Genomic DNA, 27315 nt, shown 5'->3' on the forward strand with positions numbered 1-27315 from the left:
ATGTGGCACGACCCAGTCGTAATAATTGGTGCTTTCAATGCAAAACCAGAACTTGGGACGAAGAGCTCCCTTTCCTCGCCTGTCCGTTAGGAGAAATCCTTCCAAATAGTCTTATCTTATCCAAACAGTCAACGGGATAACAGGGCCGATTTCCTGACTTTTTCGTAGGTGCAGACAAAGTATTTTTCCGCCAGGGGTTTATTTATTTTCTTTTTTGAAGTAACGTCTGTATTATATAAGATAAGATAAGATATTTAAGTGTTGTTGTTTTTTCGTCTTCTGCACCTGTCTTACCAAGGGCTTTTCTTTAGACCTCAAACCTAACTCTCGAGATCTTCAGCTCTCCAACTGTCTCTTTCTGTCAGCTAGTTTCCTTTATGCCACTGAAGCTAATCCCGTAAGTATCCGACCCAAACTCAGAAGTCAAATGGGAAGTAGTGCTTCTTTACGGAATAAGTAGGTCATGAACTAAAAAAAATGATGTACTTACCACTTGGAGGTGGAGGTGCGATTCCTCCCGGAGTTCCCATGTTTGGAATTAAGCCGGAGAGAAGATCTGGTGACATTGGCTTTGGGCCTACAGCGTTGGGGTTGGTGGGATTGACTGGAATAGATAACAGGCGAAGATGTAACACTTAATATATACGTTTCCACAATAACACAAAACCATTAGCTATAACTAACTTAACATTTTTTAATCAATTTTTTTCTCATTTTATAAGAGTACATAAATTTACATGTAAATTAGTAGTCGAAATTAGCGAAGGCAATTTAAAGTTCTACATAACATTGCTGGCTTCTCTTTTCTTCTTGTGATATTCTACTTAATTGAAAAGTGTAAAGCTAAATCTCGTTTACGTCAAGGTTCGATTTTGAGTTATGTACGTAACATATAGGTTAGTATCTAAAAACATAACTACTTTTTGCTTTTTGGTTTTTCTCTGCTTTTTGTATTCTCAGATGTACATTCGGTTCATAATATAACTGTATAACTATAAATTTATAACTATAATTGTATAACTGCATAACTATAACTGTATAACTATTGCTATATAACTGTACAACTATGACTCTACAGCTGTATAACTGTATACCGGTAACTATAACTGTATAACCGTATAACTGCATAACTGTATTACTATAACTGTATAACTATAACTGTATAACTATTGCTGTATAACTGTACAACTGTTCATAATATAACTGTATAACTATAACTGTATAACTGTATAACTATAACTGTATAACTATTGCTGTATAACTGTACAACTATAGCTGTACAGCTGTATAACTGTATACCGGTAACTATAACTGTATAACCGTATAACTGTATAACTGTATAACTATAACTGTATAACTGCATAACTATCACCGTATAACTGTATAACTGCATAACTATAACCGTATAACTATTGCTGTATAACTGTATAACTGTACAACTATAACTGTACACTGTATAACTGTATACCGGTAACTATAACTGTATAACATTATAATTGTATAACTATAACTGTATAACTATAACTGTATAACTATCACTGTATAACTGTAACTGTATGACTGTAAAACTGTATAACCGTAAAACTGTATAACTGTATAACTATAACTGTATAACTGCATAACTATAACCGTATAACTATTGCTGTATAACTGTATAACTGTACAACAATAACTGTACAGCTGTATAACTGTGTACCGGTAACTATAACTGTATAACATTATAATTTTATAACTATAACTATATAACTATCACTGTATAACTGTAACTGTATGACTGCAAAACTATAACTGTATAACTGTATAGCTGTACTGAATGCGAACAATTTTACTAGAAATAAACAATATATATATATATATATATCAATTTATTTCAATATTTCATATTTCATGTGTCCTTCCTACAGGAGATTGGTCATATTACAAATATTGAGATCATCAATAAATGTTGCTATGAAATTATCATGAGTTGAATCACTTAGGGCACTTCAACAATAATATTGGGGGCTGATTCAAAACCATAGTTGGAGTAAGTCAAGGTTGCCTACTTTCACCAACACTTTTCAATATCCTCCTTGAAAAGATGCTCAAGAGGGCTATGAAAGTATTGTAATCATTGGAGGAATAAGAATTACTAACTTGCGCTTCGCAGATGGCATTGATGGCCTAGCAGGGACAGAAGAACTAGCTGACTTGGTGATGCGCATTGACAAGACTTCCGCAGCATATATTTGGTGTGCAAATAAATGCCGAAAAAAAAACAAATTATGACCAATAGCCATCAGTGCTATAAAAGGGACTGCAGAGCTAGAGAGGAGGATCTTATCAATGGGATTGAGATGCTACAGAAGAATTCTAGCTATCAGATTCAAAGACCGCATCACAAACCAAGAGATAAGAGACAGGGTTACTGCAGCGATCGGACCCCATGATGACCTGCTAACCATAGTAAAAAAAAAATTCAAGCTTAAAATCTATTATCATATTACAAGATCTTCGGGACTCGCAAAGACATTCCTTCAGGGAACAGTACCAGGAAAAAGAAGAAGAGGCAGACAGAGAAAGCGATGGGAGGACAACATAAAAGAATGGACGGACCTGCCATTGTAACTAAGGCAAAAGACAGAGAGGAATGGAGAACTACGTCGACGAGTCATGCATGGTGCCCCAATGGTCCTTTAGACTAAGGGATAGGTAAATGTAAAGGTAAAAGGGGCATCGGATCTTTATGTCTTATATTCTTATGTTAAAATCTGAAAAGTTCCTAAAATAATATTACGTCCTATAGGAGCCATGTGTTAACTTAGAAAAGACAAATCCTCCTTGTTAGTAATAAAGTTAAATTAAAATTTAAAAAAAGATATAAAAAATAGACTGGGTGGGATAGCAAGGTGTGTTTGTCATGTTGCTAATTTGAATGAATTATTATGTGAGTAGTTAAGGATGGACTGGTCTTTGAAACTATTTAATACAATTGATGAACTTTTTATTACCAAATGTGAATATGTTAATTATAACGTTCTTCACTTTTCTAGCTTAAAACGTGGATTAGAAGTTAGATGCTAAAATGTTATTGAAATAATACTTCAGTGCCCAGGGTGCTATGACTAAAACAAGATTAATAAGCTGGAAGGTTAATACTATGATTTCTGTAAATTGAACTCACGACTGCTGCCTCCCAAAGATCCTAGTGGGTCCATTATGTTTGGTTTGGGCGTTGTAGTTGGTGGCAGTATAAGATTTGGAAACAGACCTTCAAATAGTGGAAGCAACCAACGTCAAACAGCATTTACATTGTACACATGTGGATATCGCCTCAATAGTTTACTTAGGCAATGACTTATAACTTGTTCGGTGCATAGCAATTGCATGGGATACTATTTTTAAAACTAATTATTTATACATTTCCTGGACTAACAAAGTGTACATTACTACCTTATATATTACAGACGTTACTTCACAAAGAAGATAATTACGTCCTCCGCATTTCATGTGTCAGTCTAGTCGTACACGTCAATCACTGACTTAAACTATCAAAAGATAGAATTTATAATTGACCGTTGGGCTAACGAGTCTTTAAATAAATGTTTGAAGTTTAGCGTTTAAGTCTTGAAAAGAGCTACAGTCTTCTTCTCTAATAAATGACATACCACTTCGTTGCAAATTAATGTATTTGTTTTATTGACCATTCTATGATTATAATTTGCCCGTTGTTCGTTCTGAAAAATATGAATTGATCAATGTGGTATAGCAGAATCGCTAAGACATTTTATTAAACCTTTATTAAATGCTCATGAGAAGCTGTAAAGTGCGGGACATCTATTTATGTTGTGGATGACAGTATGCCTATAGACACAATTTTTAGGTAAGGACCTTAGACTTAGGCCTATTCTTTCTTGGACAGAACTGCATCCTACACGGTAAAGTTCCCCTTTCAGATCTTGAGATCTATAGGGAAAATGATGTAAACGTCATCTGTTTCTGTGTCCCAACGGTTAACAAGGGTGTCATGTGGCCAGCACAACAACCAACTGTTTTTACTTGTCCCCAATTAATGTCAAATATCCATTTGAGCTGGGTGAACTCAGAGGCGCCGTAAATATTTCAATTAAAAATCCCAGTCTCACCAGTGCAGATATTAGACGTGAAAAACAATCGCATGTAAAATATATAGCCTTTATATCAGCATACATTTTAATACTACTTTGACTAGGTAGACCTTATCGCTTTTAAGCTCATCAGCGAATAATTAAATAAAGCTTGTCTTCGAGTCCGAAGATTAATGAGGAATACAATATTTCCTGTGGCCCTATCTGTGACCTGCATATTTTGCCACATCCAGGGCAAGCATAACCATTGTCCGCACGTGGTCGATTTAGACGACGAAAAGAATAATTAAATATAATCTATTTTAATCTCATTGTCTATTCAATAGTAACGTATATGTATAATTAAATATGATCTATTTTAATCTCATTCTCTATTAAATAGTAACGTATATGTATAATTAAATATAATCAAATTTTAATCCCATTGTCTATTCAATAGTAACGTATATGTATATTTTATCATTAATTTTTAGGATTACGAAAACGTTGTATGCAGGCTACTACAGGGAAAAAAATAGAACAGTATCTATTCATAAAGTAAAAACTATTGTTGATTATTTTTGCAAGTAATGTTCTGGCACACTCGATGCTTAGTTAGGCCTGTGACATAAAACTGAAAAATTGTATACAAAAGCTATAGATATATAAGGTATAAGGATTTATATCTTAGTCCTGTATGTGTTCTAATAGTATTGCGTCAACAATAATGTGTATAATGTATAAATAAAATAGCATTCTTATATGTCAATATATATGACTATGTATAAAATAATGCTGAAAAATATTAATTAACATTAATGCATCGTATAAATATTTAAATAACATATATAACATATATATGAGGTAAAGAGACTTAGAAAGAGAGAGAGAGAGAGAGAGAGAGAGAGAAAGAATTAGAGACAGAAAAAAGATTTAACAATAAATTCAAATTAAAAACAAACTTTTATTTAAAGTTAACTAATGTTTAGAACTATTACTGTACTATCTAACATGCAAAAGAAATGGGAAGATTCATTTACACTAAATTTATTTTAATCTTCAAGAACCCAAAAAAAATATAAAAAAATATAACGAAATGCCCTAGGTAACGAAAACCTTACCATTTAAATTAGGAAATGAACCTGACGGTATTGAAGGGAAAAGACTCGAACCTAAAAGATACAGATTTTTGTTAACGTAAATGTGATCAATAGCGAGCCATTCTGCTGTAGAGTCTTAGAAATTCGCATGTTTTAAATAAATATATTATATTGAAACAATGAGGAGATGTACATTCTGAAAGAAAAATTGAAGAAGGAGAGAGTTTAAAAAAAAAAAAAAAAAAAAAAAAAAAAAAAAAAAAAAAAAAAAAAGCAATAATTGTAACAATCTTGTATACAGCCTTTCTCATGCTCTGTTATGGTAATCAACAATGTAATTTATTATAGGAAAGAATGGTATTTACTTCATAAATAAAAGTAAAGTAACCCAGTCCAGACCTTACAATCTGTAGGGGAAGAAAGTGTATTGCTCATTTGTTTCTATGGCAGACGGTTAACGAGGGTGTTATGTGGCCAGCACAGCCGCCTTTTCTTCCTCAAAGTAAGTCAGTTAGTTACTCATTCAAGCTGTGTGAACTAAGGGGATTCCTAAAAATTCCGAATCGAATTCCAGCATTTTACCACTCGACCACCTCGCTTCCACTTCATATCATGATTTGTAATTTTCTCATTCAATTTTTGTTTGTTGGAATATTTACTATTTATCTTGAGACTTGACTGTTTCCTAACAATGTAAATAGATTAGATTTGTTTCGCCAAAATAGGTAGACTTATTGTGCCTGAAGCTAGATGTCTAAGTGCTAATGTGAGAGTTGGGTACCAAGTGGGGACCAAGAGTGAGCCAAGCTACCCCCAAAAAGAGGCGTTCAGCATAGACCCAGGCACCTGGGAGACAGAGGCACATGACAGAGCATCATGACGTCGCGCTGTGAAAACTGGCGCACAGGTTGCTGAGGAAAAAAGAACTACGCTGGCAGAAGAAAAACGCCACAAAAGAAAAGCAAGACAAACGACACTAGCCCCAGCTGGAATAACCTGCCCAGTGTGCGGCCGAACATTCCGGGCTCACATAGGTCTCACCAGCCACATGAGGAGGCATAAAACCCCATTGCAAAGCCCTCAGCCCCCTGGATGACAAAGTGGTCATCATCGAACCACGATGGACGAACTATATAAGTGCTAATGTATAAACTTATTGTGTCTGAAGCTAGAGGTCTAAGTCCTAATGTATAAACATTCGAGTGACGCTCTAATAACGTAATAGTCATACTACTATGTTCGAAACTTCATCTTGAAATAAATAATTCATATTCCTTTTTCTTGTACTTTTAATCTCCTTCCATCTTTACATTTCACTATGAAGAAAAATTGAACTTGCTGTAGGAAGTCAAAGGTATAATATTAAAAAAAATAATTCATACATGTATACGCAACATAAATGAGCATATATATATATATATCAGCTATTGAGTTTGTACAGTAAATAACAAGCGGTTATATTGAATACATTTTGATTACAAATGATTCAAAATTTATTTTTCGTCCCTGCAGTCAAACACATTGACTTACTATTTAGACTTGAGAATGATCCACCACTAGTGGGTAGCGAAGGAAACAATGACCCTGGAAAAGAAGATAAGATACGATCATTTTAATTGGTCCAATCAAATGGAAATTCAGTTTCACTATTATTGACCACCTCAGCGTAAGAAAGATAAATGCATGATGTTTTCAAAACATCAAAAAAGTAAAGTTTCCCTTTCAGGCTTTATGATCTATGGGGAAGATATTGTTTAGGTCATCTGTTGTTTTTATTTTGGCCAATGTTCAACGACCATCCACCATTACTTTTCCGACTGCAGTAGTCAGGTATCCGAATTTCAAAATGACAGTCTTCACCGAGATTTTAACCCATGACCCAGAGTTCGGAAGCCAAGCGCTTAACCACTCAAGTGCTGCATCCCGTTTTAAACTTATTGCATAATTGATTAGCTTCAATTTTCGATCAGCTGATTTGTATTCCACAGTATATAAAAACAAGTTGACTTTAAGAAGCATACACATTTCTACAAAGCTTTTATCAACTCACTCTGTCTGTCTGTTTGGTTCAAATCTTTTACACGCTATTTCTCCAACTTCCCATTCTAGGATCAAGTTAAAACTTTGCACATTTATTAATTGCCGATGACAAAACGTGACTCAATCAAAAAAAATTAACCAATTAATTAACTAATTAGAGGTGCCATGGTATATAGTTAATGTTCTTATATATATATATATATATATATATATATATATATATATATATATATATATATATATATATATATATAGAGAGAGAGAGAGAGAGGAGATAAATCATGGAGTATTTAGATATGACAGTAATTGTGTGGTTCTTTTCTTTATATAAGTTTTGTTTTTTAAAAGTTTATATATATATATATATATATATATATATATATATATATTGCTTGTTTTAATTCTTTTTGTCTAATCTCTATTATGGGACATGTTGGAAGGGGGAACATCCTAGAGAGACTTCAGTGCTGCTTTTAGGCGCTCAGCAAACACATCTTGAGTGGGTATTCAAACTCAAGCCCTCCTTTGATAAGTAGCAATCTTAATGCCATTTAGCCACACATTTTAGAGTTACGTTGTTTTCTATCAGGCCTTCTGCAAACACTGCTAAACTCAGCACAGCACATCTAACACAAGAACTTGACAACAAGAGCTTCAATAAACAAGGTGGCGGTTTATTTACAATTACATCAACAACAGCCAATAAACACAATTGGCTACACTAACTTCAAATGCTTTGCTATACAACAGAACTGCCTAACTAATCACTACAAGTCTCTCTAGCTCGTACAGCTACATTTTCGAGGACTCACTTCGTAGCACACAGTCCTTACTGCTTGCTGTCCTGGACTCTACTATCCTTTCTAACACACTGTCTCTCGTCTGTAAAGGCTTTTTGGTCACATGACAATAACATTGGTCATATTGCATGCATTAGCAGTAATGTCCCTTGTTCAACAGCCCTTGACCTGTGTGATTGGCTTGAATCATGTGTGTCAGTAGGCCGCACACACATTAACCCTTTCGGTCCGCCACTAGGGTTATAACAGTATGATGGAATCAGTGGCGTAGCCATGATAGCGCATAGGGGTTCATCGTTACGCCACAGACTATAATTCACGCGTCTGTAACTTGCTTAATACAGACCAGGGGCAGCCTGGCAGTTGCCTTTCTTTGATGTTTTGAAAGGTATCTTATATTTTATTATCTTTTCTTTGTTTGTTTTAAAAGCTTGAATAATATGAAGGTAGTTTTTACGCTATTGTAAAGATGTTTGACGTGTGAAGATAATTTTTTTCACAGCCCAAACTTCCCGCAGGGCGACGGGGGAGGGCAGCGGCCAAGGTGTGAACCCGGGACCACCGAGATGATCGAACGACAGTCCAGCGCACATACCGCATGATCAGGCAGCCATCCTAAGGGTGTATGCCTTTTTCAACAGCGCTGTATCACTGATTTTGAGCATTAGTTCGCCGGAATGAAACAAACATGAAGGAGGTATTAGTCGAATCTTAAGTCATTCCGTTCTCTTGACAACAAATAATATAGAAAGGGGAAGCACGTGAAAAATAAAATGGGCAAATCAGAACAAATTTGGTCATCTTTACAGTTGTTCCCCTTTCAGACCTTGCGATCTATAGGGCAGATGATGTAAAGATCATCTGTTTCTGTGGCCTACGGTTAAAAGTACAACGGCGCCCAAATATCCCGAAATTAAAAATCCCACTCTTCCCCAGGATTGGAATCCGGAATCCCCGGCTCGGAAGCCAAGCGCATTACCACTCTGCCACTGCCCTCTCCAATGCGCTAATGGCACTAAAAAAGGGTGCACTTGTAGGATGTTGTGTTTTGTATTTGAAATATATATATATATATATATATATATATATATATATATATATATATATATATATATATATATGTATATATTATTGTTATTTTATAACGAATTATTGTAGGTCTGTTTCTTCCCTATGTTATATTATGAATTATTTTTAAAGTCATATTGTTAGAAGGCGTTCAACTTCAAAATATATATATATATATATATATTCAACGCAGTGTTTCTTCAGAACATACTAATAATCGGTTGTAATAGATTTAAAGGCACCCCCGAATCCGTGTATGTCACATGAATATGAAGATAATACAAGCCTCTTCAAATAAAATCGTAACTTTAAGATAAGATAAGATAAAATAAGATAAGATGCTATTTATTGGCACAATCGAATGGAAATTCAGTTTGACTACAATTGACCACCTCAGCGGAACTACTTTACAATAACAATACAGATGCACATACGAACAACATTTTCACACACGAAACACATACACACTCACAACCATCGCTTTATGAAATAGACTTCTATGTACTTCTCGATGACAACAGATGACCTTGTAACACTCTGACTAAAAGTGGGATAAAGGAGTTTTTATTGGTATAAAGTAAAACATAAAGTATCATACCTGTTCCAGGAAGCTGTGGTAAATTAAGACCTCCACTTGTTCCAGCAGGTGCGGGAGTTGGAAACGCAGGCTGCACTGGTGCAGGCTGCACTGGTGCAGGCTGCACACCACTGGGCTGTAAATTCAATGTAGGGTCAATTGGGGCACTACCTCCACCTTGGACCACATAGGTAGGCGGAGCTAAATTTGAAAATAGAGAAATAGAATTTTACCAACAAAGAACAACAATCCAAAACCAATGCCTACAATTAATAATTCTAAAATGGTGCCTATTTGCCAAGGAATCAAAACTAAATAGCATACTTGTTGCCGCTTGAGAGGCTGGAATAATGCCCAGGCCGATGAGGTCTTGGTCAGTTGGTGTGACACCATTCATTAACATGTTCACTAAAGTTTGGACTTTAGTGTCACTAGCGTTTCCTGAATAACCAGCTGAAAATAGAAAAGATTCACTTCTAATGATAAAGTTTGAGACTGTTTTTTTTTCTTATTTAAACTATAGGAGCCTGTAAACATTAATGTCTTTAGTTTGATTGTCAGTACGTGACGACTCAACCGAAAGATGATTTATGTTTTGAAATGTGCTTGCTAATCTTATTTGAAGACAATGAAAAGACAGTTTCAAGCATCTCACCAGAACCAGTGTTTCTGAACCGTATTGAAATGCTAGAGTGGGTAAAGAAATAAAAATTATCTTTTAACGTCCCATACTCTTACATTGTGTGTATGGATTTTGTTGTATTTCAGTTGTCTGTGATAAAATACAAATTGGGTTTGATATATCGAGATGCCATTTCATTTTCTGGCTTTTGTTAGGAACTTGCAGGGACCTGTCATCTCTGACCTTGTCTTTTTCATGGCACTGTCTTCTCTAGACATGTCATCTCTGACCCTGTCTTTTCTATGGCACTGTCGTCTCTGGACATCTACTTGGGTGCTGTCTTCTCTGAAGTTATCTTCTCTAGCCTAGTCTACTGTGGCCTTGTCTTCTTTGGTCTTGTCCTCACAAGATCAGCTTTCTCTGGCCTCTCTACTCTTGACCTATCTACTCTTGACCTATCTACCCTGGACATATCTACTCTAGCCTATCTACTCTTGACCTTTCTACGCTGGACCTATCTACTCTTGACCTATCTACTCTTGACGTATCTACTCTGGCCTCTCCACTCTTGACCTATCTACTCTGGACCTATCTACTCTTGACCTATCTACTCTTGACCTATCTACTCTGGCCTCTCCACTCTTGACCTATCTACTCTGGACCTATCTACTCTTGACCTATCTACTCTTGACCTATCTACTCTGGCCTCTCCACTCTTGACCTATCTACTCTGGACCTATCTACTCTGGACCTATCTACTCTTGACCTATCTACTCTGGACCTATCTACTCTTGACCTATCTACTCTTGACCTATCTACTCTGGCCTCTCCACTCTTGACCTATCTACTCTGGATCTATCTACTCTTGACCTATCTACTCTTGACCTATCTACTCTGGCCTCTCCAATCTTGACCTATCTACTCTGGACCTATCTACTCTGGACCTATCTACTCTTGACCTTTCTACGCTGAACCTATCTACTCTGGACCTTTCTACGCTGGACCTATCTACTCTGGACCTATCTACTCTGGACCTATCTACTCTGGACCTATCTACTCCTGACCTACCTCTGGTCGGAGATTTGTGTTTCAAAGTAATGGAGTCATCTATCAACCATGAAAAAAATATTTTTTACTTACTCTCATTTAGCAGAGACAATACGGTATTTGTGACTTCAGCCTGAATGGTGGCATCGACTGGGGCTACAGAGTGAAAGAAAAGTTGGTCAATGATAAACACTTAGAAATAGTTAGACGCTATAATCTAGCAACGCTTGTACAGAGAAAAGGTGGAGCGGGTGACCTGTGCAATATAAGTCACGATAAAACACGAATAAATAATATATACTTTGTGAAATTTAGAAGAACGCTAAGTAGCTTAATAACTAAATTTAAAAAAAAACAGTTTTAATCAGTTATATAAAAAAGTTATATTTGGGAACTCATAGCGATCGGAACTATGTACGAATCAAATGTACAAAGTAACATTTAGATAGTTACTGATTTAATCAATAAAAGTATAGTTGTGATTATTTTTTTCGATTTAATAAACAACCGATTTTCAAATAGTCCATTATGCAGTCAGTTTGTGTTTAATAATCAGATTTTCGATCAGGTTTCACACAGAAATTGCTTTTCAACACAGGTTTAGTCTCTAATATTCATTCTAGTTTCACTAAGTATATCAATAGGTTGTTGCCAAAGGAACTGTTGCTGCAATGGTCTTTAAATATCTAAATGATAGTATTAGATCATTGATGCCCAAAATACGACCCGCGGGCCAAATCCGGCCTGCAACGTGGTTCCATCTGGCCCGCCGAAATGTCGGTACAAAGTGTGGAAAATCCGCTACCCCCCCCCCCCCCCAATAAAAAGGTTGAAAATGTCTCTTTACCTACGCTAGGGCCCTCCATTTGTCTCCTATTGATTTGTACAATGACTAACATGTGTTCGTTTATAAGATTGGACTCTTAATGTAGAATTTATATATATAAAGAGAGAAATAATATTTAACAAAAAAAGAGACCAGAATATGAGTCGTTGGTAAAGCTAGCCACACTGTTGCTCATATGTTTAGAAGAGAGATTAAGCATTTTTCTGACGCATGAAAAAAAAAGATAATAATATATTAATAACCTATTAACGAATGTAAGTACTAGATCCACGGGTTTCTAATCAAATAGTTTCAGGTTAATTTCATTTCGTTTTTTTTTTTGTACCTTTTCTTTATGTGGCCGGAAATTAAAATGGCCCGCAGGTCGATTTATGTTGGGCATAACTGTATTAGATCATTTTAGTTAAGATTGAAATAAAAAGAAAAACAGCAACGTCAATGCCCCACATACTCGTTTATGTCTGGATATTGTGCTTTCACTTAACAGAAGAGCGGGAGGGTGAATAGGAGAGGGTGCGTGAAGGCGAGAAAAAAAACTATTATAAGCTAGTCAAATATTCAGTGAAATACTTGAAGCTTTTACCGTATCCTGTTCTTTAAATATAACAGTAATTAATTGCTTCCGTGAATAGTTTGTGTGGTAATAGAGCTACGCAAGTTGACTGGAATACCTGTGTCATTTAAAAGTCTTCTCTACAGAAATGTAGCCACTGTACTTCTGTAAACTAAGAGGTTTACACAGAACTTGTCAGAGTGATTTGATAAACATCAGCTCAATTGTTGTGGGGTTTTTTGTAATGTTCGATTGGCTTTTGTTGGCGGTGGCATGGAATTGTTATTAAACTGAATTTCTATTTGTTCGGACAAATAAAATTATCTTGTGATCGTGATTCCAATGTCGTCTGCTGTTATTCTTCATTCTCCCAGCAGACGATATTTAATGTGTATGTGCTTATATGTGTATGTTTGTTTTAGCTAGAAATAAGTAGCGAGTTTTGGATTCAAGTAACTTCCGTCAAGTTACAATTTTGATGTCAGGTGTTCACATTAACTTAATTGTACACATAAACTTCTACTAATGACTAAAATTTTTACTAGTGATGGAGCATTTCACTTAGATAAATTTATTTTAGATCCGAGAGTTTAAGTAACGACTGAACCTTGATGTAAATAGTGAGACATTCACTAAATAGTGCATTATAGAGCATATATTTTAATATCAGTTCTTGATTAAAGCTTTTTGGTAATACAGTAGCATTTTAACACTCATGTAGATTTAGATCATTTCGATTAACTCTTTCTCTCCTGATTGACGATACCATCGTTGATTTCACCCCATTAAAATAACTTAACTTTTGGGGTTCATAAACTTCAATTGGGTGCTGTCTTCTCTGAAGTTATCTTCTCTAGCCTAGTCTACTGTGGCCTTGTCTTCTTTGGTCTTGTCCTCACAGGATCAGCTTTCTCTGGCCTCTACTCTTGACCTATTTACTCTGGACCTATCTACTTTGGACCTATCTACTCTTGACCTTGATGTAAATAGTGAGACATTCACTAAATAGTGCATTATAGAGCATATATTTTAATATCAGTTTTTGATTAAAGCTTTTTTGGTAATAGAGTAGCATTTTAACAAAGTAACTTATGTAGATTTAAATCATTTCGATTAACTCTTTCTCTCCTGATTGACAATATCATCGTTGATTTGACCCCATTAAAATAACTTAACTTTTGGGGTTCATAAACTTTAATTGGTGTTATATAAAAAGGGCATCCATTTATGTTTACTAATTATAACATTTTCTGATTGTAAGAAAAAATGTATTGACGTTTAACCCTAACAGGCTAGTGAAATATAAATAAGAAAAATGAATAACTTCTTCTTAACGCGGAGAATAATTACGGAGAGATTGTAACACTCTTAAACTATATGAATTCAATTTAACCAACTAGCTACAATCTTCTTCAAGATCTATGACTCAAAAAAAAAATTCACAAAAAGCGAAACCATTAATTCAAAACAGCATTGACGACCTAGACCTTGGTAGAAAAGTTTGTTATTAGTATCCTCTAGCAATATACTCAACAGATCTTTAAATCTTTATGGCTCTTCAGTACAGATAACCGGTGATGCATCATATTAATGAACACAAAAATTAAGGCTAGTAACGTCCCCTTACTGAGCATGCTTATTCTATTATATTATTCACTACACATTAAAAAATATATCGGAGATTTTCACACTAGAAGTAGTGTTCCTTCAGATTCAAAAATTATACCAGGGCAGTTTTCGAACCCGGGACCACCAAGACGACAGTCCAGAGCGCATACTACCAGTCTTTAATCACATTTTGACTTTGCACTAGTTTCTACAGTGCTAAAAATAAAGTGCATAAATGTTTTAGATGTAAATGTTTTTTGAGCTTCTAATTTTGCCAATACTTCCGTAGACTCTCCACCGGATACACTAACCTAAAAAGCTTTCCACAGACCTGTATATATAATATAGGTCTGTGAGCTTGCCATTTGGATTTGCCTCCATTTTATGAAAATCTCCAATACAAAGAAAACGGGAAAAGGAAAAGCGCAGTGGCGTAGCTATGGATTAGCCATCATTTGCTAGTTGGGGGAGGACTTGACCTCCTTAGGGGCCCCTGAATTTTTACATTCGACATCATGACATGAGATAATGGCGTAATATTTAATGTAAAAAAAAAATTGAACACTCTTGTGAGGTCCCCTGAGGGATTTTCAAATTCTAACTTCCCCACCCCCCACCATAGCTACGCCACTGGAAAAGCGTACATTTCAAAGCTTATTAGTAGTGACAAAAAGGATCAAGCGTAACTAGTACATGTAAACTATTGTAAACAATATCATTAGTGCAAAGTAAGCTTGTATCAACAGAACCAGTTGGGGATAATAATATATTTATATCTCATGAGTCTATTTCAAATAATGCTTGAAAACTGTACTAAAATCTATGATATCTACATTACTGGTACTTTTTAACAATCATTGCCCAGTAGTAAAGTTTTTAAAAAAAATTATTTTGATAGAAAGATGTGTTGAATATCATTAGCATTGGGAAATGTCAGTAGAATTGAAATAGTGCGATAATCAGATTAAAATGTATCAATGGAGAATAAATTACATTGGTTCAAAATATGTAATAAGATATAATAAACTGTATGTTAGTGTAGAAATGATATGTATCTACACATCTATGGCCCAAAAAATAAAGTGGCAACAGCAAGTGGCCGAGATTGGAGAAACTGGGTCAAAACATACACACAGGGCGAAGAGAATAGCATGGGAAAGGGAAATAACTGAGGCATCCTACTGCTTGGCCTGGAAGTCGGTGTATTCGGTTTGGTTGAAGTAGGTGTTGGCCTAGGTGTCGAGGTGGTTGTCTTTGCGGTGGTTGTCGTTGACGTGGTGGAGCGTACAGTGGTACTAGTGACACTCGTGGTGCTGGTGGTTGACGTTGTGGACGTCTGTGTGGTCGGTGGTGGTGTCGTCTTGGTGGCCGATGGGTCAACAGAGTCTACAGAGACTGCCCAGACCACGGTGCTTCGATCTGTGCAAGGGAACGGGGCAGATAACCCTCAGACATTTTGATGAGATTAAAAGGCGATAGATCCTAACAAATAATAGAAGACTTCACAACAAGCTATCATCCTCAGACTACCACATGCTTAGAATGAACTTAATTTTAATTACGTAAATTAAAGTTCCCTCTTTAAGCCCTCGCGATCTATAGGGCAGATGATGTTAAGGTCATGTGTTTTCTTTAGTCAACAATTAACGATCAGGGTGTTATGTGGCCAGCACAACGACCAGCCGACTTTACTTCCCCCCAACTAAAGTCAGGTACCCATTAGAGTTGGGTGACAACAGCCTAATAAACCCGAAATTCCAAATCCCAGTCTTCATAGGGATTCGAACCTAGGACACCAAGTTCGGAAGACAATCGCTTAACCAATCAGCACACTAAGCCTCCGTTTTAATCATGTAAACAATTGTTTTCTGTGATGATTTAAATACAGTAAATATGTGCATAGAAAATGTTTTCACTCCCCATCTGCCAATAGTGTATGTAATTCATATTGGTAGAAGAACAGTCATGGGGGGGGGGGCGAGGTGGCTGGCCTATAGATCGCGAGGTCTTAAAGAGAGGAACTTTTAACAACAGCAATTAGCAAAATAAAACTTGCATATAAAGTTAACGAAATTTTCGAACGCATAAAGACAGGAATACATAATATTTTATGCAGTGGTTTTATACCTATTTTTGCACCCCGTACTCGTCCAGTACGGCTGCCTCACCCACCATCCCCTAGTTACGCCACTGTATATCGTTTTAAAAACACAAAGCTAGAAACAAGATTGACAAACAAGTATTTTTTTTTACTTAAAACGTGATACTAACAGTGAATTCAAACACATTCATACACATAAACATTTTCACTCTTTTTCTTTTCTTTTAACTCTTTCTCTCCTAACTGACGATATCAACGTTGATTCCACCAGAATGTGGTAAATAATTACGGAGAGAAAGGGTTAAATTTCCATATTGTCCGTAGCTCGCTCATTCTCACCTACTGTATTCTGTTGGCTACATGCAAAGTACAAACTCTTGACTACGAGATTAGTTTTTAAGCCGAATTAATGACATACTGTATTTAGGACTACAACGTAATTAGACACATTCAATTAGCAAAAGTAAACACTCATATCCTAATCAACTAACCCATCTGTTATTAAGATAATACATAAGAAAAATGATGTATTAGATCAGGGGTTCTCAACCTGTGGATCGCGACCCCATTGGGGGTCGATTGACGATTTGCCAGGGGTCCTCTGAGACCATCGAAAAAATTGATTTTTTGTCTATTATTCTATTGCTGTGTGTGTGTGAGGGGGGGGGGTCGCGGCAGGTGGAGGGTTGTAAAAAGGGGTCACCGAGCATTAAAGGTTGAGAACCGCTGTATTAGATAGAAGCGAAGACATGCAGGTCCGTATATTATATTCTAAAACATTAATACAACAACAAAAATAGTTCACGCTTATTATAATGTTCAGTATTATCATATTTGTGAAGAAACAACAGTAAACCAAGATAGTAGCGTGAAACGATACATGCCAAAACTAATTGGTAGGTAAATAGTCTTGGTCCATATCATAACTTCATATCTGACCTAATTTCTGATCAAATTTAAAACTTCATAATGGACCAATAGAATTAATATAGATTTTTTTTTAGTTTAACGAATAGACTTTCATCAATGAATATATCTAAGCGAATTAAAAACAAAATACCCTGTTCATAAGTTAAAGCTATTTAGAGTCTAAACGATTTTAAACTAAAAAAAATGTGGCATTGAAAAGACTTTTTCTATGATGTTGGCATTACTTTTAATTATTTTTAAAGGCCTGTATAAACCATACACATAAGTTTATTAATTATTGTAAAGCTGGTCGCATAGTGTAAACTTAATATTGTCAGAAGTTATTGAAATTTATTGATATGTATTCAAATTAAAAGCTTAACCCTTAAAGTGCTGAGCTGTTTTACAACGAGTGTTACAAAATGGAATTACAATTTTGATGTTTAGAGGCTAAACTAACACACGCATCTTAAGGGTTAACCGAAAGACAGAAAAGCTACAAGGAGAGCCAATGACAAACAGTGAACAAACAGTGAACAGTTATTCCCTGGTAGGCCTACTGGCCGCGACATACTTTAACAATATCTAAATCTAGTCATGGCTAGAACACGAAGATCATACAAGTCTGTGATAAAGAAATGAGTTATTATTATTATAGCTTTTATATAGCGCTACTTTCATGCTTATAGCATGCTCGAGCGCTTTGGTCCAATCTCATTTGTGGACCAGTGGTGAGGGAGGGGGTATCTCCGTGCTGCGCTCAGTAAACGCAACTCTGCACGAGACGGGTGTCGAACCTCGAGCCCCCTTCTAGGTAGCCAAGACAAGCCAAGTTCAAGCGCACTTAGCCTCTCGACCACGCTTCCCGCGCTTCTTAGTTTAAATTAATCTGAGGTCAATACGTTAGAGATAGAGGATACATGCAAATATATTGTCACTAACTGAGGCTCGCGCTTCAAAAAAATACAAGCATCATAGTAATTAAGGATAAGCATCATAGCAATTAAATACACGCATCATAGTAATAAAATATAGTCATTTATCTTATCTTATATAATACAGACGTTAATTCAAAAAAGAAGATGATTACGTCCTAAGCGTCATGCATTTATTCATGCATATTAACCAATGACTTAAATTCTGCCAAGTCACTGGTTTTCCTGGCTCGCTCAGGCAACCCATTCCATGCTCTAATAGCACTAGGGAAGAAGGAATGTATGAACAAACAGAAAAAAAAAACATAAAAAAAAAATATAGCCTTTTTTTTTGGAACTCAAAAGTTTTTCGTTTTAGAACCATCAAAAACTTCAAACTTGATTCAATTAGCTAAATGATTCGTCTCCTTAAACTTCGCTTATTTTAACAGAAGCAAAGGTTCTCAGCCTTTTAGCCGTTCTAGCACATAAAAGGTATTGCGTAAGGAAGCTAAAAATTGTGCCTATGGGCACCATGAATATGTATCTGGATTGCATAGGTTCCGAGACAAACCCATAAAGTTCGGTAGTTCTATAAATTTATTATTTAAATGAAGTTATATATTTAGAAGTCTTTGAATGACTAACCTGTTTGATTTTGGCATGTGGCTGAGTGCAGTAGAAAGGCACCTGGAAAGAAATTTAAGCATTGCAGATAATACATAATCAAGAAAAACATTTTTAAAATACTTGTCTAAAAAGCTTTTATCACGAGTAGTTGTATCAATTAGTTGGAATTCAGTCGTGTAATTAAATTTTGTAATAGATCTAGACTAACAATAATCAATCTGTACGATTAGAAATATTTTTACCAACTGTTTTTGTTTAGCGTTATTTCATACTTTTAGCTTTCATAATACGCTATAATCCCAGGGGCGTAGCTAGTAATTTTCCATCGTTTGGGGGCCCCTGCATTTAGCGTAATATTTAAATTGTTAATGTAAAAAAAACTCCTTTGGGGCCCCCTCTCAAGTGGCGGCCTGGGGGGGATTTTCAAATTCTCCCCCTCCTCCCCCCTCTGTATAATCCTATGACTTGTCTGAACCAGTTGGGAACAGGTTGGGAGGGGTAGAAAGAAGGGGGTATCTTGGTGATCGCTTTTAAATGCATTTATATATATATATATAAAAATATATAAAGGGAAATGACCTGAATATGAACTCTACGGCTATACCCTCAGCCTCTTCGGGCATACATCGCATCCATTGTGCCAGGGGAGTGCTTATGAAAATAGAAGATTTTATAGTTATCTTTTGTTAGTTTTCAAGTTTTCTCTTTACAAAGTAAAGAGGGAACTAATTCAACTTATACCACCACATCGGTCAAATACAATTTCTTTCCCGTTTTCGAGATACCAAACAAAATAATTAATTACCAATAGTTAATTAACTTATTGGTTATTTTATTAATTTTTTTTTGTGTTGTCAGGTAAAAAAAAATAATTGTGCAAAATTTCTGCTTGGTCCGAGATTGGGTGTCGGAGAAATAACGTGTACAAATTTTTTACCAAACAGACAGAGTGAGTTGATATAAACTTTGTAACAAAAGTATTTTGTACACTATTTAATTTTATTAGGCTAAAAACATTTCGACCAGTTTGTTTACACATTCAGATGCCCTGTTTTTTTTTTTACTTTATGTACTCGGGGTGGGGGGCGTCCACTAATACATGAGATTTAAATACAGAATCATCGCTTGATCATTATCACACAGATTGATTCTCTCTAACAGGCTCTCTGCGAAATGTTCAGTACAAAGCAACCCAAGTACTTGACAACAAGAGTTTAAAAATAATAGAACCGTTTAATAATTAATTGACAACAGTCCATACTACACAATCGGCGACACATAGGTCACTACACCTTGTCCATTCTCTTTGTTTATTGCCTTGGATAGAATCTCTTTCAATGGCAGACCCGTCCATTCTTTTATGTTGTCTTCCCATCGCTTTCTCTGTCTGCCTCTTATTCTTTTTCCTGGTACTGTTCCCAGAAGGAAGATTTATTTTGCGAGCACTGAAGACCTTGTTATGTGGCCATAGAGTTTTCATTTGCAGATCATGGTGGGTCCGATCGCTGTCTCTAATCTCTTCGTTTATGATTCGGTCTTAGAATGTGATACCTAGGATCTTTCTGTAGCATCTCAATTCCATTGCTAGGATCTTCCTCTCTAGCTCTGCAGTCAGCGTCCAAGACTCGAAAGAATAAGAATAAGAATGTGACCTTTTTTATCATTTTGACATGTGTCATATGTTACAAAGTCATCTGATCCCTAAACCGAATGAGATTACGAAACACTGCACTAACCTATTGTCTTTAAAAAGTGTGCTTCAAAACAAAATTATTTATAATTTATTTATTAAAAATTGGCTTGTGTCACTGGGCGTAGTGTAAACATGACAATCCACTGAGAAACTCTTTAAAGGTGAAATTGCTTAGAGTGCTTTGCATTATTTACATTTTTTTTAAAAAAACAAGACAATATTTCCTTGTGTACATTTAAAATAAGATTTATGCCCCTTGTTTGACGTCTCCTTACAAGAGGGTACGAGTTTTCATTGGGACAAGACTGATGCATGATGGGTCAGAGAGAGGTGAAGAAGTTGGGGGGGGGGGTTTATATATTAACCCTACTTGTGCTTTATATGTTAATGTGTACTGCGAGAGTATGATGCTTGTAGATTAGGGTATTTATTAAGAGTTAAAGTTAAGACCATACTCTATTGACCAAATGTTTTTGGTACAGGACAGAAAATGAAAATGCATGACTAAATGCATGACGCATAGGACGTAATCATCTTCTTTTTTGAAGTAACGTCTGTATTATATAAGATAAGATAAGATAAGATAAGACATGTCAAAAGGTAAACTTTTCAGTTTTCTGAATTCGTGATAGATGCAAGTGAGTATTTTGCTGTGTGTATATTTAAAAAGTACACCTTTCAGACCTTGTGATCTATGAATCTACATGTTGTAAATCCCATCTGTTTCTAAGGCCGACGGTTAACGAGTGTCATGTGATCAGAGCAACGGCCTTTACTTCCTCAATTTAAAAAAAATGGCAGGCCCCTGTTAGAGTTAGGTGGACTCAGATTCACCTGCCCCTATCCCTTAGTCTCTCGACCGTCTTTTTTCATTCTTCTCTATTATTTTTACCTGCAATATACTTTAACCCCCTCCCCCCCCCGCCTGTGACGGCAGACGCGACCTTTGGTAACTCGGGCGATGGTCGAGCAAGTATGGATTGTATTTTCGTCGCGTTGGCTGAGTGATAAAGCGCTTGGCTTTCGAACCGAAGGTTCCCGGGTTCGAATCCTGAAGGCTTGGATTTTTTTTATTTCGGGATCTTTAGGGCACCTCCGAGTCCACCCATTCTAATGGTTACCTTACATTAGTTGGGAAAAAGTAAAGGCAGTTGGTCGTTGTGCTGGCCTCTAATTAGATGGTACAAATTAATCCTGAACATGTAGGTGGAATCAGGGACGTCCGAATAATACCTACATTTTAAAATTCCAGACGTCATTTAGGTCAGAAGCTTTACCACTCAGCCAGACAGCCACCATACCCCCTGTTTAAATATGTACTCCAGGGACAGAGTGGCTATATGGGCGTTCAGGCCAAAGCCTGGTGGACCGGACAGAATGGGCCAGTGGGGCAACCAAATGACTTTGAATGACAGTAAGTCCGTAAATTATTTTACAGAATCCCTTTTCATATTGAAGGCTATTGATATAACATTCTTCAAGAAATTGTTTTGGACACAATCATAAACGATTTATCAGAGACTAGTTTGTTGATGTATACGGTAGGAACAGCGTTTCTTGTCTCCTCCTTCTCAAGTGTTATGCTTTCCTTTTTTTAGTAATTTGAAATAATTTCAAAATCATGTAATAAAGCATTCAATTCGGACACTGACCCATTCTGTGCCGGTTTACCAGACTATGACCTGAACGCCCATATAGGCTAGCCACTCTTTCCCTGGAGTACATACTAACAGAAGACGAAGTGGATGCGTGTTTAAAGCTTTTTCAGCTCGCCTCTTTCTCAAGTGTTATGCTTTACTCTTTTAGTACTTTGAAATAATTTCAAAATCATGTAATAAAGCATTCAATTCGGACACTGACCCATTCTAAGCCGGTCCACCAGACTTTGGCCTGAACGCCCATATAGGCTAGCCACTCTTTCCCTCGAGTACATACTAACACAGAAGGCGTAGTGGATGCGTGTTTAAAGCTTTTTCAAGTCGCCTTTTTCTCAAGTGTTATGCTTTACTCTTTTAGTACTTTGAAATAATTTCAAAATCTTGTAAAACAAAAGTATTAAATTCGGACTTGTTTAGATTGCGATTATACTGTACATTTATTTTTGTATATGTCATATGGCCTCTAGGACTATGTAAATGAAGACATGCAATACGCTATGTAAAGCAGCGCATGCAAGAGCTGGTTTAGATACTTTATCAAACTTTACATATTACGTCGACAGGTACGAATAGATACCTATCATGTGGCAGCGGTAGATGTGGACCAATAGTTACTAATGCCAGGGCAGATTTTGGCACCAAGTCAACCCTTGGTCCCCACCAATTTTAAAATATAAAAAATAATAATCATACGGATTATATTTATTTAACGAAAACCAAAATATACTATAGTAATATTCATCTAAACGCTTTCTGGCACCGTTGTATCTCAACATCGTGAGACTCCCTGAGGAAGAAAATGTCTCAGAGACAGATGTCAAGTCCTATTTGTGTGTCATACTCCACCTTCTATTACCATAATGTGTGACATCTGAAAATGTTATTCGGCTTGTTTCTACAGTAAACACTTTGGAGGTTAGAGATTACGAAACGAGCAGAAGGAGGACGTCATAGAGTCTCCTCGTGAATATAATTATGTTTACGAAACGTCGTGCCTTGTGTTGTCATGGAGACCAGGAAGTGACATTGTTTATTTATGTTTGTTTGTGTACTAACGTATCGCTGTTACTTACACCTAGATTCTATTAATTCTGGAATGTACTCTACATCAAGCACAACTTATTAATGTTTCGAAGTTAATGACCAATGTAAACGATACACTTTTTACGAATTAAAGTTAAACTTTATTTTCTATCTGATATTGATATAATTGTAGATGAATGAAGTTTTAAAAAAAAATAAATGCGAGAACGCGGATCTCTGGTGGTGCCCCAACGGTTCAACAGACTAAGGGATTGGCGAAGAGGTGAAGATATGTATAAACACAATTTAAATTTAATAAATATCTTTTTGTATCTAAAATTTATAAATATCTTTTTGTATCTACAATCTATTGTGATAGTGTATACGGCCGTTTGACGTGATTACAGTGTTGAGATATTTAAGCATTTATATATTTCTTTTTGGTCGAATATGTCTTGCATATATATGTCGGTAGTCTATCATTTCCCTAACTTTGCTCTTTTTTAAAATTACCCTTTGTATTGCCACTAAATCGCTTATTTGTATTGTTAAGCTATAATTAGTCCACAACTCATATTTGCCTTAAGTGTGCTAGTTACTATATGACATGCGGAATGATCTTCATAAAGTTCTTTTAAAAAAAAAACGGTTTGGAAGCTAAATATAGATTTTCGAGAGGTCAGCTATGTTCAGGACAAAGGGCAAAATACATCAAAGGTGAAAGTTTATATCCGGTGTCATAATTCACCTCGAAACATCACATCATCTTTGACATTTGACATTTTGATTGATTTCCGCTTCAATTCATTTGTCCTTTGACATTTATGACAGATGCATTGCGTGGACAAACGTCAATCTCCAGCTAGGTAATGATGTCTTAGAATCTCTATCTATCTATGGCCTCCTTTAGTCAATCTCCAGCTAGCACATGATGTCTTAGAATCTCTATCTATCTATGGCCTCCTTCAGTCGCTAGCGACTATGGATCATCTCATGGAAATGAGATGAAAGCCTGGGCATTTGCTCTGGTCGGAACGATGTCGCCCACACATCAGTTCCCCCCTCTCCACGCAGCTGATGTATCCAAAGCAATAGCAGTGCCAACACTGTTTGAGATCAGCGGCGTCGCAGCTTCTGCCAGGCTCAGAATCGTTACTTGCATAACATGTACAGAGAATAAAATGTAATATTCTAGCTTATCAACTCACAACCAGTTCAAAGAATTGCAGAGGGCTTGATATTTAATTCCTTTTTTTTTAACCCTTCCCATTCTGGCAATAACTGTATAAAGACTCTTTTGAATTGCTTTTATTTTGAATTGGTTTATAGAGTTAATTTTTCATACTGTAACGTTTATAGATATACTCAGTGCGCTATGATCCACTCTCTTTTGTTAACATGTTGCAGAGGGGGGAGCTGGGAAAGGATTTCCTTGCTGCTTTTAGGCGCTCAGCTAAAAAACTTTTTTTGACATGGATTCGAACTATTTAGCCCAGTTGATGGGTAGTCAACACTAGCCATAGCTAAGCTGTTTGGGTCACTCAGCCACATTCTCTAGTTCTATTGAAAGTTCCTAGTGAGTGTTTTGTGTTTTAAATGATATTTATAATAGACGTTTCTAATAATAGAAGCATTCGTATTTTAAAAAAGCAGACATGACCTAGTTTTACGACAGTATCTCATATTCATTTCTGCATCATCCAGTGCGCACTGTGGCATTTAAAAACTTATGTGTTCTAAAACAGAAAGTATTCAACTTGTTTTAAGTTATTAAACAGCAAGTATATAATATAGCATATTTCTTATGAAGTATAGGGCTCACAGGCAATTTCATACCTACATTTGTTTTTGTCAAGCTGAAGGCAATGGATTTGAATTGTCTGTTGCAAGGGGAAGTTACAGACATGCTAAAGACGCTGATAGCTTAGTTTATCTCCCTTACATGCTTGACAACTATATGTAAGAGCAAGTAGGGCTCATGTAACAGGTTACTATAGAGATATTTTATAGTGATCGATTTAGAAACTGGCGTCCTCTTATTTACCTGAGCAGTGCTCCTGTTTATGGTTTAATATGCATCATTTACTTACCTAACAAATTTGTAGGCCTGTTCTTTCATTAATAATTTACTAAACCCATTTACCTTTAGATACAATGATGAATCTGCTAACGACGAATATGAGTCAAGCATTAATCCTTATTTCGTTTTGCATTGTTAGAGTATTGCTAAGGACTTCGACAGCTTGCAATGTTTCCTAGGCCTAGGCCCTAACCAAGTGTTTTAGTGTTCAGTGTGTTAGTGTCTTAGATCTAGATCTACTATCTAATGCAGTGTTTATAACTTGTTTTTAAAGTCTAATGACAGTCTTTGATTAAGAATGCTTATTCCCAAGATCTATGGACAAATGTCAGTGTCTTAAAAAGTAGTTCTTGCATAAATCGACATCTATTAATATTTAGCCCAATCTGTCTCTCAAATGCTTTCATCCTCTAAGGTGGTAGGTATATCAAGTATCGAGCTATTTCTAAAATCTATGAACATCATTTTAAGTTAGTTTTTTTTTTGGTTGAGTGTTTTATACATAAATGACTAATATAGAAGAACTAAGTCCTTAATATCTCGCTGTCATTCAATATATAATATTGTGTAAGTTCTATAACTTAACAACTAAATTTGGCTTTAGTTGTTTTTCCCTCCTGCTCCACCTTCCCCCCCCCCCCTTAAAAAACTCTTTGTTTAAAACAAATATTCCAAAACTTAAATTTGCTTAACTATTTTATCACTCAAGCTGTTAATGGCTGATACTATTTAAAAAAAAAAGAGTATATTCTACTTACCCAGTGTGATTAGTAAAATATTTTGGTAAAATTTCAACATTTTTTGATGGTACGAAATTTCTACTTTGTGTGGTAGGATTTGAGCTCAAAAAAAAAATATTTTCTATGCAGACTTGAGAAGATGTTTAGTCAGATATCGAATAACAAAAGTCCTTTGAATATTTAAATCTTTGAACTTGAACTAAACAAATTTTTAACAAGGAACGTTAAATTTGTCAACTTTATTCCAAGTTAAAATTAAATTAATTATAATAAATTTTGGGCCTAAAAAAAGTGAAACATATTGTCTGCAACTTATTCGACTGCCCGTCTGTTTAAATGCAAAAGTCTCTTCACTTGTAAAGCCTTTTTTTTAAGGGATGGGTGGTTGGGGGGGGGGGCTAGTGGGCTGTGACAGGAAAGGGGGACAACTAGACCACGAAATGACAGTTTATCAAGGGGGATGACGAGACAGAGGCACGATTGTTGCAGGTAACTGTCTCGTGTATTAGGTCTGCCCCCTAAACTTGTACAGGACGACCGCACACAAGATTAATGCAAGAGTAGTACAGCGGGACCACACGCTGGATGAATTTGAGAACTATATCTAGACGAGCAATTAACTTTTTCCTTTTAAACAAAATATGTTGGCATATTTCGACCATACAGAACAATGATATCGATAAAATGCACACATTGTTTGGTGTACAACTCTCCAGTATGTGAAATTCAGGGGATAATATCCTGCCTCTTTTTGTTTAATGAATTAATTGTTTTACTTTTAAAATGTTAATGTTTCCTAAGCTCTATAAATATAAGTTTTTTAAGCAATTAATTAATTGATCACCAGCGGATGTAATAGTGAGAATTTGATTTAGATGATAATGATGTATTGTTTGCCTCTATTTCCCGTCAGGAAATATTTCACTCATGAGAGAACAGTTCAGTCACAAAAATTTCCATAGCTAAAAATAATACAATTCAAACTTAAAGTAACTGTCCCCATATTGCACTAGGAAAAACATATGTCTTGTACTTTAATATTTTAAGTTATACAAATTTTAATAAACATATAATTCAAAGAAACATTTAGTATTATGTTTAACGACAATGTGACTAAAAACAAAGTGAATTTTGTGTGAAAGTTGAGACACTTCTCTACAAAAAAAAAATAAACAAAAACATTATTTGCTTTAAGAAATACATTTCCTATTATCCTTGTT

At 35.8% G+C, this 27315-nt stretch overlaps 1 protein-coding gene across 6 annotated transcripts in view; it reads right to left on the bottom strand.

The window, feature by feature from the left end:
- LOC106066790 (collagen alpha-5(IV) chain-like) overlaps positions 1-26434 on the bottom strand; it is a 41371-nt gene extending 14937 nt beyond the window's left edge. For 3 of the 6 annotated variants that reach the window (XM_056017048.1, XM_056017047.1, XM_056017046.1), the window contains exons 1-10: positions 26114-26434; positions 18920-18961; positions 15530-15766; positions 11433-11495; positions 9995-10123; positions 9692-9871; positions 6716-6769; positions 5207-5257; positions 3164-3250; positions 491-604 (exon numbers count right to left, since the gene is read on the bottom strand). In XM_056017048.1, coding sequence (XP_055873023.1) covers positions 491-604; positions 3164-3250; positions 5207-5257; positions 6716-6769; positions 9692-9871; positions 9995-10123; positions 11433-11495; positions 15530-15766; positions 18920-18961; positions 26114-26153 — 997 coding nt within the window. In that variant the 5' untranslated portion in view covers positions 26154-26434. The remainder of the gene's footprint in view (positions 1-490; positions 605-3163; positions 3251-5206; positions 5258-6715; positions 6770-9691; positions 9872-9994; positions 10124-11432; positions 11496-15529; positions 15767-18919; positions 18962-26113) is intronic. The other 3 variants (XM_056017049.1, XM_056017051.1, XM_056017050.1) reach the window with 3 other exon arrangements.
- Positions 26435-27315: the final 881 nt, after the last annotated feature.

Source organism: Biomphalaria glabrata, chromosome 18, assembly GCF_947242115.1.
Source record: "Biomphalaria glabrata chromosome 18, xgBioGlab47.1, whole genome shotgun sequence".
Classification (NCBI taxonomy): domain Eukaryota; kingdom Metazoa; phylum Mollusca; class Gastropoda; family Planorbidae; genus Biomphalaria; species Biomphalaria glabrata.